The following is a 12,406-nucleotide window of genomic DNA, read 5'->3' as shown; positions in this document are numbered from 1 at the left end:
ATTAGGGAGTGGGGGTTGCTCAACACTGCAGACCCCTAGTCTCCCAACAAGCGGCAAGATCGCCCACTCAGGCCAATCCTGGCGGTGGTCTCATGCTGTGTTACAATAGGGGAGCAGCGTCTGGATTGGCTCAGTGACTGGGTTGCTGAGCCTAGTCTAGGCCTGGTGCAGAGTTTGTGCACAGGGCACTGTGGGGCCACGGAGCATGACAAATCACTGTAATGGCTTATGACGAGCTATACAGTGATTGGCCATATCTACCTTTGCTGGGCTGCTCAGCCACCCTGTCTCTCCCTCACCCCCCTCTCGGCACGCCAGAGCAAGACAGACAGACCACACCTGTGATGGTGTGACCTAACACATGCTACTGTGGCACTGGTGACAAGCAGCCTTTGTCTGGCGAACAATGAAGTTCCAAGTACTCCGGAGTCGAGTGGACACAGTGGACCAGCCTGTGCCACGTTTAACCCTGAGCAAAAGTAGGTGGCACAATAAAAATTATAGTTATGTAAAATAAATTATATATATTGTTGTGTATATAGGGGCAGCGAAGCCTGCGACGGTGACTCAACAAGTTTTTAGTGGGGTGGGGGAAGAAACTGGATTCAGCCTGCTAGAATAATAGCAAAGACTAGGTGAGGTAAGCTGGAGTACATTGAAAAACAGTGCATTTCGCAGCGCACAGGCAGTTGCTGTTTGTAGAAAAATAGTGCATCTAGATTTGTGTGGTCCTTTTTAATTGCAGACATTAGGGCATTTCAATAAACTCAGCACCCAAGGTCTCCAATGCACTGTATACCATGGCTCCACTGTATGGCCACCTCAGCTCCAATTTAGTTTGCCAGTGCCTCTTTTTATTTTATAATGGGAGGAAACAATTTGGATGTGCTATGTGGCACGCTACATTAAGACCAATCGCTATGTCATTTTATTTCATTTTGGAAGGTCTGGGCTTCGGGCTGATGTGGCAGAAATATGTTGTTTACTTTGATAAGGAATGGATGTTGTGACTTTCAGGTTTGTGAGGCTCAATGTGAATACGTAGCAGCTAGAACCTACTAGGCTCTGGTGCATCAAAAAAAAAAAAAATCTCACACAAAAAGTATTATTAATTTCTGAAAACAGTTTTTTTTATCTGCTACAAAAGACCATTGTTTGTTGGGCAAAAGTCAAGCAGATATTTTAAAATATAATCTACATGAACGGTGCAAATATTTGCTACACTCGAACAGCTACAGCTCCTCCATCAGAACTGAGAAGCATCACCAACCTGCCTTCAACTGCAAACTTTTACCAAAAAAAGATAATAAACTGTGTTTATTGTCATTGTTCGGTAAAAGGGGGTGGGGTCACAGGCTGTGACGAGCACTGAAGGGGAGTATACAGCACTCCCCCTCAGTGCGCATGTAAGTCTGGCTGGCTGTCTCCCGGGCTGGAGAGAGCCTGCACAGGCTCCCAGTCTGCCTGGGAGCACCCTGGCTGAGCGCTCCCAGTAAATCCTGACACTGCTTTGAGGAGTGCCTGGATTGGCCACAGGCTGGGACCCTGTGCCTGAGAGGAGCGGATGGAGTGGTGCAGCAGCGATGGAGTGGTTTTAAAAAATATATATTTTTAATTTAATTTTTATCCCCCTCCCCCCCCCCCCCCCCCTTCCCCCGGCCCCACGCACGCTGCCCTGCCCCTTCTGCTTGCCACGGGCCAAGACTGCACTCGAAGCAGATTCGCATTTTACTTCATGAATTGATGACCTTGCACAAAAATTGGTTTTTGCCTTTTGTACTAATTTGGCGCTATAACTTCGTGGCTCCTTTAGCTGAGCCCTTGCCTGTGAAAGCACCAGCTCTACAAGCAGATTGCCCAGATAAGCTGCACCTAAATATATTCTACTGACATGGAGATCTCTGTGTGATTCCTGGCCAATGCCATCTAATTCTACTAAACTACTTGTTTCGACTGTATACTCCGCAATAGTTACTTTCCAATTCATGACAATCTCGGGTAGCCAATTATGAAAACTAAAGGCTTTCGTATTGGAGTTAACTTTGAAATACTTAAAAGCGTTGACGGCTTTAACAGTGCAACAGCACCAATTGTCTTGCACTGATGGGACTGTTCAGGGATTCCCACTTGGCGAGTCAGTGTTTAATTGGGTGTGGGGTGAGGGGGTGAAACAGGACTGGATTCAGCTTGGCAGAAAAAAGACAGATGGGGTGAGGGGGTGAAACAGGACTGGATTCAGCTTGGCAGAAAAAAGACAGAGGCTAGGTGAGGTACACAGTACTTATTTACTTATTTCTGAGGGCCGGCGCTTATTTTTCTTTCGCATGCATTTACTGCGAGCAAAAGACACACATGGGAAAGACGAAGGAAGAGAACAATGAAGAAGCATCGCAAAGGGAGCCGAAGGGGCAGGAGTGGCTTCAGGATTACGCTGCCTCAGTATTCTGTGCTCGCCCATTTAACTGTAGCATCCACATGTCTCAAAGGAAAGCTTTGGGCACCGACACGTTTTTATTTACATTTACTAAATGGCGGCTTCCCTCCTTTCCAAGTGCAATTTTGTAGCACTTGAAATCGTTGACGGCTTTAACAGAGCAACAGCACCAGAAAATAACTGCCGTGCACTTCCGGGACGTGGGAGCATGGGTCTGTTGAAGGATTCCCACAGTGCAATTGTTGTATGCAGATGTTAATGATCACTGAAAATGGCAAAACACACATTTAGCATATTTTTAATCACATTCAATTTTGGTAGATAAGATAACCGAGACACCGAGGAGTAACACATGACTTAAAGAGAATTGCGCAATTCATTGTGGGGGTGGGGGCAGGCTAAACACGGAGGTCCTGTATTATAACATCATTGTCAGGGGTCCAATGTAACAAGTAGATCACATTTCTTCAACATATTCAATACTTTCCATGCTTTACCTTAAAGCAGTATTTCTATGCAACTACACCACGTCTCACAAAACACAGGTGCTTAAGGTGGGCTTCCTTTTATTTGGTAAGAATCTGGTTGGTAACCTGGCAAATATGACTGAAAAACTTCAGAGCTAGGCTTGTTTCAAACTTTGTTGACTGAATGAACACAAGGGCATAAAGTGTGCGAAGGGAGTCCTTCAGCCTTTATAAGTGGTACCTAGAATGTTTCAGTGGCAGCGGAATAAGAATATAAAGGCCCAAACGTATCAGAGAGGTAATGTGAACACAATGCTAGTAGTATTTTAAATTACAGGCAGCCTGTATGGTAAGGCATTATATACAAAACCAATTGTATTTAAATGGCCGGATTTAATCATGTCTCTCCAGAAGCTCACCCACTTAACACCTTATTACCCTACCCCCTTCTTATTGCGCCTTTGTAACTGCTGCCGACCCTGCTGTGCCCATGAATAATGGGGCCAGGAAGAGACCCAGAGGGAAAGAGTGACTATTCCATGTCTAAGCTCCCACGGAAAGCTTGGTGACAAAATCACTAACGCCATTATAGATTGTTTGAGACATGCACAGGGTTTCTTAGTTGTGTGGGGGGGGTGGGGGGGGGGGGGGGGGGCAAAGGTCTACTGTTTGGGATTACATTTCGAAAATATGCAAGCTGGGTGCTTCTTAGGGTTATCCTGAAGTCTGTAATGAAGTTCAGCGGTTATACTGAATAAGCAGCTGCCAACGTTATTATCATATGAAATCTCTTTAATGATGTCATAACTAAGCTTTCACAATTGCTTTATTAACCTTCCTTCTTTTTCAAATTTGCTTAAACATGCACCATTTGCCCACTCTTTTTTCAACACGTTCTGGGTTCTGACAAAGCCCCCCAACCGTGCGTTTCCTCTATGCTGGCTGGGCTCGCTCGCTATGCGTGCTCTTCACAGTGCACTCAGCCACAACTTTTACACTCAACCACTTTCAAATGTCACCAGCCGCCACTGAAAGCAAGGCAGCATGGTGATACTTGGTGAATACTTTTTTACGCAGCTCATGCTGGGAGCTGCAACAGGAGGCCCTGCAGACTTTGGGTCAGGGCTGGCTATTTTACCTATCAAAAGTCAACTACTTCTGGGTGCCTCACACCCTAGAACATGCTGGGATTCTTCTCTTGGGCTGCCTCTCACTTCCTGCAGGGCCAGCAACACATCTTTTCTTCTCTGAACAAGAAGACACCTAGGCTCCTCCAACATGTTGCAGACTTCAGGTGATGTGCCACCATCCCTACAAGACTGGCAGTCATGCAGACAGCAGGTTTGGTCACATAGCAGCCCTCTGAGTATTCTGAGGCACAATTCCTTACTTAGTCATGATGGACTGTGAATTGGCACAAAGTGGTGTGGCTTAGGTCCCACATTCATTCACATTTCCAGACAGAGGAGTGGAAATACACTGTCAGGCCGCAGAACTGGTTTCAATTGATTAGCTTCCAAATTTTATTTTCAGGCTGGTCTCCAGACACAGCCTTTGTACAAAGTGGTGGTGCTCACAGCCATGGGGCTGACTCCAAGCACAAGTATCTAAAACACAGGCACAATGAAATGTGAGTTCTCTACTGCTTCAGGAGGATGATGGCCGCCTGGTGTAATCACAAACAGAGAAAACCGCAGGCCCTGCTTAGAAACATCTTTACATTGAACAACAAAAACTGCAGTCCCAAATCTTCCCTCTTACAATCTATCAAATAGAATTGCTCAAGAAGACTATACAGCAGCTTTTTGCCATCAAGACAACAACAAGGTTATACTCATGGAAATTCTAAAAACTGTTTCATTTCTCCTTACTTCAACATCTGAATCTTAGCTCTTAAGCCACAGGAAAGCACTTTCTAATGAAGCTACCATGACCCTCCATCTTGTGCCATGCAGTAGTCAAGTGCCTAATTTGAGGACAACATTTGGTGCACCTCTACAAGTTGCATGTACCTCACACTGGATTGGCTCAGGGCTCTGCGCACACGCTGGATTTGGGGCAAATCAATGGCAAGCAGAAAACAGTTTTCACCATGCTGGTTGAAAAAGTTCGCCATAGCCTCATTGAATTCCAACAGACGTTCTAGAGGAGAAGGTCTATGTTGCAAAATTTCAATAAAACGATTTGCCTAATCTCAGTGAGAAGGGGTGGTTCTAGCACTATCTCCACTATCCTAATCACAGCAGCAAAAAGAGCACTTTCTTTGGTCTGAGACATCATGGGGGATAGGAGGACTGATTTTGGAGTGGCACTTAAGCCACTGAAATTCAGTAAAGTAAGAGATAAGCCAGCACAAGTATAATGAGTGGGTAGTAAATTGTCTGTCTAGGCATCATCATAATGGGCAGGTTGAGGACCTTGCTCGGCATTAGATTCAGAACCAATGTTATGAGGGGGAGCAGGCTGCATTTACTAATGACTGAGAAAGTGAATGGGTTGATGTTGCGGGTGTCTCTGACCCATTGCCTGGCTTTCCTTGGTGGGACCCTAGAACTAGCTACTGTTTCAGCTATAAAGAAGTCAATGCAATGGTGATCAGTCCAGTCGCAAGGTAAGATGGATTCGATCTGAATGGTGTTTTCTTTAGAGATGATTAAATCAAAAGTGGCACCTTTGTTATGGGTAGGGCTGTTGCATGCTTGGATAAGGTTGAGGTTATGGAGGAAGGATTTAAAAAACTGTTCTCCAGAGGGTTGTCGGAATTAGCCTTGGGTGGAAGAAGAATAAGCAATAAAAATGAAACAATATAGGAAATAACGTCGTACAGGTGGGGTAAAATTTGACTGGGATAAGGAATTTTAAATGATTGATCAGATAAGTCATGCAAGCCTGGGAAAGGGGGCATTCGTCAAAAATAGCAGTTTAAAAACTCATACTGTAGGGGCCATGTGTGAGAGATTAAGAAGACGGGAGAAAGGGAGCCGGCTATTGCTCTCAAGCTGCACAGCAGAACAATCTGAAGCCATGTAAAACACTCCATAATCAGCCCGCCTCGCAGGATACAGTCTGAGGCTGAGGAGATGTAGCAGTGCAAATCCGGGAGCCTGGACAGTAGCATTGTTACACCAACAGGACTGGACAATTTACCTGTAAAAGGAACTGTGTTGGGCAATATCAAATCAAGTAATATGTAAACAAGTCGCTCTTCGGTTATTAAATACAATAAGAAAAACAATTTATGGTCATTAAGGCTACTTAAAAATCGGCCCATTTAAGGAGGATTTAACTTATTCTAAATTAGATTTTTATGTTAGAATTACTGCAACTGTTCCAATTGAGAGAGAAATGTAGAACTTACCTTGCCAAGATGATTCCTATGTCTTCGATCAAGGGTCACATCTGCTCTTTGTAACACTGATGTAACATCTGATCTGTATGGTCGATGAGGCGAAAATGTCTGATAAGCAGCGATTGAACCATGGGAAGGTGAAGCAGGAATAGACTGGAAGGCTTGGTCAGATATATTAATCATTGTTTTAGGGCTATTTAGAGAGCTATGTCTTTTCAAGGTTGATTGCTTTTGGTAAAACTGACGTTGCTGCCACTCGTAAAGCTGCCACATTGTGTCGTCTCGGATTGATCTGCGTTTCTCATCACCAGACCCGATCACTGGTGCCATTGATCGATCATAGACTGACCCAGTGATGCTGCAAATGCTTTCTGGTCTGTTCTTGAGATTTTGCGGTAAAGTTCTGTAGCCTTCTGGATAGCGAGGCATGACGGGCGCTCTGTAGCTTGGCATATTTCTGGGTAGAGTCTGATACGAAGTAACACTGCAAATAGAAAATTTGATTTTCAACCATCAAAAATATAATTAAAGCAGTGTCTTCTTGTAGGGTTCTATCAACTAAATTCATCAGTTCAGAATGAAACCACAGCTTTTGAAAAAGCAAACAATATAACTATATACGTATTTTATATGCATTTTGGATCTCACTAAATGCTTGAATCCATTTAACATACACATTGTAAAAAATAAAAATAAAAATAGTAACTTATCTTAAAATACATATTACATACATATACACATGTGTGTATATGTGTCTGTGAGAAACATTACTCAGTGCAGAGGTGGCGGTCGCCACAGTGTAGTTATAGTTAGTCCCTAGTTACTATCAAAAATGTATTGATTGGTTTGGCAATAACTTTTTCTTATCTTCACAAAACGTTCAAAAAATACGTTCATCCACCTCAGCTCCTTCCTGGAAAGTATTGCAATGATCTGTCAAGCAAGGAGTGAGAATAAGGGGTGGAAGGTGCCAAAGCACAAACTCCCCAAGCAATTTCCACAGGGAATTGTAGACAATGCTACAGCCAATATAGCTGACCAGAATTACACCAGCTTGGGGCAGAAAGCTAGATCTTTAACCAAAAGGCCTGCTTTTTCTTTTTATAATTTGCTGTAAATCCGTTTAGTATTTTTTTTTGTGGAGAAATGAAGGCTCAAAATGTGTAGATGTTTGGGCAGAGGTGTTTGTGGGACTTTCCTGAAGTCCCACGGGCCCACAAACCCCACAGGAGCTCACCCTTTGACTGGCTGGCCACAACACAAAGAGAACTGTTGCAGCTGACATTACAGGCCACGGGGACTTAAGTCCTCATGTCCCGAAAATGAAAATAAACAGGGTATAAGAGGGCAGGGTAGGAGAACCCTAACTACCTGGACCTTGCTGATTTTCTACAGCCACATTTTTTGGAATACATATTTTTTTCAGTTGCTGCAATCCCGCGGGACTTTGAAGAAGCCAGCATGACTCCCTTACCCCTGCAAGAGTTCTGAAGGTGCACAGGGTGGTAAGTTCACCGAAAGAAAAAAAAAAAAAAAAAAAGATTAAAGTGATGTTATACTTTGGTATGGTAATAATATCTTGCTCTGTATTAGAGAAAAAAAAAGTAGAAATAAAAAAAAAATTGGCTAGTGATGTTATAGTTAGGTGAAAATAACAGTTTCAAGTGTAACATTTCAACCTAAAAAACACTGAAATTTACTAGTTCTAGTAAGCTGAAATAACTATAAATCACACTCTTGGCAAGCACTGCTTATGGCCACACACGACATCATGACATCACTCTTGACAAGTTCTATGGCATCAATGATAACAACACTGATGACATTTGAAATTACATTATTGATAATACTGTGCATTGCAGGGGTGCAAAAATGGCAACTGGAAGGAAATGCTCTAATAGCCAAATAAATTTAAGTATTATTTTTACATGTTTTACCTTCCCAGATATTTCTAAGTTTTTATGCAAGTTAGCCTTTCCATACCTAACCTGAGCCCCTCTTTTAATGATAATTTCTCAAAACGACAGATTTACACCAAATCACTTTTTATTTTCAAACGGACATTTTATTGAAAAGAAATATGGACAATACAGTTCAGTTGTCAGTAGGAAAAAGAACAAACATGTAGGTACATAGTTAAGAAGGAATGATAGTAGTAAAAAAAAAAAAAAGCCAATTCATTAAGTCTGTACGAGATTTTTGAAGTTCACCTTTGCAAGTTAGTTCGAACACGGACCCTGTTTAGAAAGCTCTGTTTTCTTTACCCTCTTGAAGAGGAGTCAAAATAAACAACGGACAACACGAATGTTTAGCACCCCAGGCCCTCCATCCATCACTGTCTACACAATATTCATTGCAACACGAATGTTTAGCACCCCAGGCCCTCCATCCATCACTGTCTACACAATATTCATTGCAAGCAGCCTTTATCCCATGCACAGTGAGGTCTGGACAGGGAGTGTGGCCTTCAACCGCACTATGTATGCCCAGCCACTATACCCACTGCCACATCAAAATCAAAATCCAATCATCAAAATCCAAACAAACTGGCAGACTTTGTTCCTACTGAGTGCTAGTATTCATTCTTATGTGCGTAAACCTATTTAGGAAAAACATCTACTGACTAAACACCAAATGTTTTGTTGAATATTTAGAAGAAAATGGATTTCTTAACAAAGACTTTCAGAATTATCTGTGTATAAGAAATTCGTATGCAGGGTTCTACATTTACTACTGCTGAAATGTCATTGGGGCTGGGGTGCTATGGTTTAAGTGTCTTCTTTCCACTTCACCTGACTCATACTAGATTAAAAACAACTCTATGAATGGGTGAAAAACTGGTACTAATTATTATACCTTCCTCACAATCCTTTTTCAGTTAAAAAGTTTCAGCACTCACATAGTGACACTTGCGTTCCTAGGCCTTCTTTAGGACCAAGCAATCCCTTCTTCTCCTGCTGCGAAATTAGGTTTGTTTTTTCTACTGCAGAAAAAGGGGCCAAGGAGAAGCTTTGAATCACCTGTGTGTTAAGAGTTCTCTTTCGGCTTCCGAAGGGGATTTAAGCATAAAGATGAGTGAGAACAATAAATAATACATACAGAAAAATGCATACCTATGGTTTCATCCACCCAAACACTTTTGCAGTTTGTGTTAAAAACACAAGTGGGGTACGTGTTGATTTACAAAACACCTCTGTCATGAGGACATATTAGACCAGGAGAACATTCAAATATGTCAAATATGTCATTTAATCAATGGTGTTCTTAAGTGCAGAAGCTACTCATGACCCACCAGTCTCTGCTTTCCATGTTGGACCTGTGCAGCTTTTAAAGGACGAGAGCTTGCCATTTGTGAGTCAGATGCATCAGTGTCGTCTGGTGCCAAGACATGGACATGTATACATTATTAAGTGACCTGAATACACCTGTGTTATTGTGTGAAAAAGACTAGAGTGTTTTTAAGTACAAAGAAACATTATTTGTGATAGCTATTGTATTGTACCAGATTAGTAGGCTGGCAGAGCATGATAATATAATCAAATTATCCCCAGTCAAACTGTAGGCTTCAATTGTTAAAATGTCTACAGTGGCGTGGTTTGTGCTGTAAGAAGAGAGGCCAGGGATGGGGGAAATAATGTTGATGGCCATTTAGGTTATCTGTATGGTAAAATCAATTCAAAACAAGACCAATTATTGCTGCTAACCAATGAGCAAGATAATATTCCATTGATGCTGCACTGGGCAAAACCACATCATTGTAGATGATCAATCAATTCCTCATGGCTATACAAGGGGTAATTGTAATCACTGGAAATAACTATTATGAGATTCCCCAGGGAGGGCCTCTGATTAACAGAAAGGTTTCTTCATATGGGTGTTAGGCCTTCGATATTTCTTACCATCAGTGTATATAACCTATTCCACATGAGGTGGACATATCCACCCAGGCATAATCAAATGCAACAAAGGACTGTCCAGGTGACTACACTGTGGTTTCGCGGTAAAGAGCAAGTTGTCCTTAGTCCAGCCCATGATCAACACATCAGGTTATACCACCCCCCACCCACTTTCAAGATTGAGTCTTGTTGTATCAGCACCAAGAATGCATGTCCATTTCTGATCATTCAGTAACAGAATTTGTTGGATGGTCAAACCCATGCTGTCCATCGAAAGTCATCAGCTGTATGTTGGTCTTCCTTAAAGTGTGTCACTAGTTCAGTAGTCAATGCTACTCATCTAATGTCAGGCTTATGTTTCTGAATTCTTATTTTATCTTTTCTCTGGTCATGCCACATATCTAGATTTGCATAGGCACTCCAGCAAATAAACTACATTTGCACTGTTACATTTACAGAATTTTCTTTCCCTAGGATGCTCCCAATTCTAGGTCTAGTATTGCTGTGGTTCTTGTCTGTTTGCAGAGGTTACACTTTCAACAAAGGAAGTGACCCATATTTTTAGGTAAACCCCAGAAAGTTGTTTACCTGTCCATCATCCTTTAGGGCCATGTGTGTTTGACCACTCTGTCCCTTATAAGTGCATCGCTTTTAAATGTGAAGAGGGGTTGTTCCAATTGTGCACCAAGGGCTGGAGGACCTTTCGATGTTTTTGATACATTTATCTACTATTATCTTAGGCTCTTTTTGCTGCTTTCTTAATTTTCTTTCGGATAACCATGTTCATTGAGTTTCTTACCCATTTTTGCAGAATTAAACGTCAAAGTGCATCAAATCTGAACAGTTCCATCTTAACCTAGGAAACTCACTGGCAAATTTTCCCAGACAGGCCTGGGATGATGTCTCCCAAAGTTCAAAAGACAACTCTGGTCAGCTGGCTTCATATACACAGTTGTACTTAGTTGTACATTTGCTGCTATGATTTTCAAATCTAGAAGAGAAATATTGTTTTAGTCTGCTGTCTATGTGAAATTAAGGTGTTCATCCCTTTCATTAAGCAATGTCATAAAGTTGTCTGTCAAACGTTTGTCTGTGTTCCAAATGCTCAAGGTGTCATCTATGGAACCTTTCTATATTTAAATATTAGGCTTCAAAGGATGAGTTTTATTCAACTTGCTTTGCTTTGAATTCTGCCATATCAATGTGTATTTAGTCCACTTTTTGAATATATTGTGATCTATAGCAAACATCTGGTTTTGGTTTCTTTTAATACAACCTCAATAAGCTTTGTGTCCAATTTTTTTTTAGCAGTTCTGAAAATTAGTACTAACCAAACTCTGGTACATTTTCAAGAGCCATAGGACCACTCAGCAAAAATGTCCTCAAGGAAAATCCTTGGTTAATTCGTAGGTATCAATACTCTTGGAGTAACTTTTTCCCTGTAAGTATTCCTACTGTTTTTATCTCTTTTTTCGTACCAGCAGATAGTGTCTTACATTCATCTTAATGATTTGTGTTCTGGGTGATTCATAACGGAGGACAAAGACCTACGAGGATACTTTCTACCATTTTAAAAGCTAGTGTGTTTTTGTGGTAATTCTTCACAGCAAGAACGCTTAATACAAGTTGGATTAGAATTTAAGTTTATAGTAGGAGAGAAGAAGTGTAAATTACCAATATATTGCACACCACAGTAGTTTAGTTCTCCACTGAAAAACAACATACACAAGTTCAATTTGACCGAGATGGTACTGCACTGTTATAGAGCATGCGGTTCCCTCAGGGTACAGAATAATTCATCAGCGGACATCGTATGTGAACAGATTAGTTGGCTCAAGTGGCTCCTAAAGCAATTAAGATTTCTTGCCTGGAGCACGCTCTCAATCTCAAGTACAGAGCAGAGATTTATTCCACAGCGCACTAAGAGCATGAGCACAAAACAGCTGCCTGGAACCCAAGGCTTTCATAAACATTAACTGAAAGGTGTTCAATTCACAGCAATAACATAAAAGTTACAGGGCCAAAGTCGGCTTTCCCTTAGAAATGTTTGGTAAACTGGAACATTTTAAAGGTAGATAACAGCCTTGGGGAAAACAATTCAAATGTCACTGGGCAAAGCGATGATGAGCCAAAGAAATTAACTTCCAGCAATTCAATAGTAGAAACTAAATCCCAATGAGCAAAATAATTGTACTCCGAGGGCACAGTACCTGGTAGTAAGCTTGTCCACAGTACACTGAGTTATCTGTAACACTGCAAA

The 12,406-nt window shown here is 41.7% G+C and overlaps 1 protein-coding gene across 23 annotated transcripts in view; it reads right to left on the bottom strand.

Moving 5' to 3' along the window:
• Nucleotides 1-12,406, bottom strand: part of PLEKHA5 (pleckstrin homology domain containing A5) — a 991,819-nt gene that overhangs the window by 294,769 nt on the left and 684,644 nt on the right. For all 23 annotated transcript variants that reach the window (XM_069228492.1, XM_069228488.1, XM_069228489.1 and 20 more), the window contains one exon: nucleotides 6,260-6,734. In XM_069228492.1, coding sequence (XP_069084593.1) covers nucleotides 6,260-6,734 — 475 coding nt within the window. The remainder of the gene's footprint in view (nucleotides 1-6,259; nucleotides 6,735-12,406) is intronic.

Source organism: Pleurodeles waltl, chromosome 4_1, assembly GCF_031143425.1.
Source record: "Pleurodeles waltl isolate 20211129_DDA chromosome 4_1, aPleWal1.hap1.20221129, whole genome shotgun sequence".
Lineage (NCBI taxonomy): Eukaryota > Metazoa > Chordata > Amphibia > Caudata > Salamandridae > Pleurodeles > Pleurodeles waltl.
Note: the sequence above shows the minus strand (reverse complement) of the source record. Positions and strands in the feature narration are given on the sequence as shown.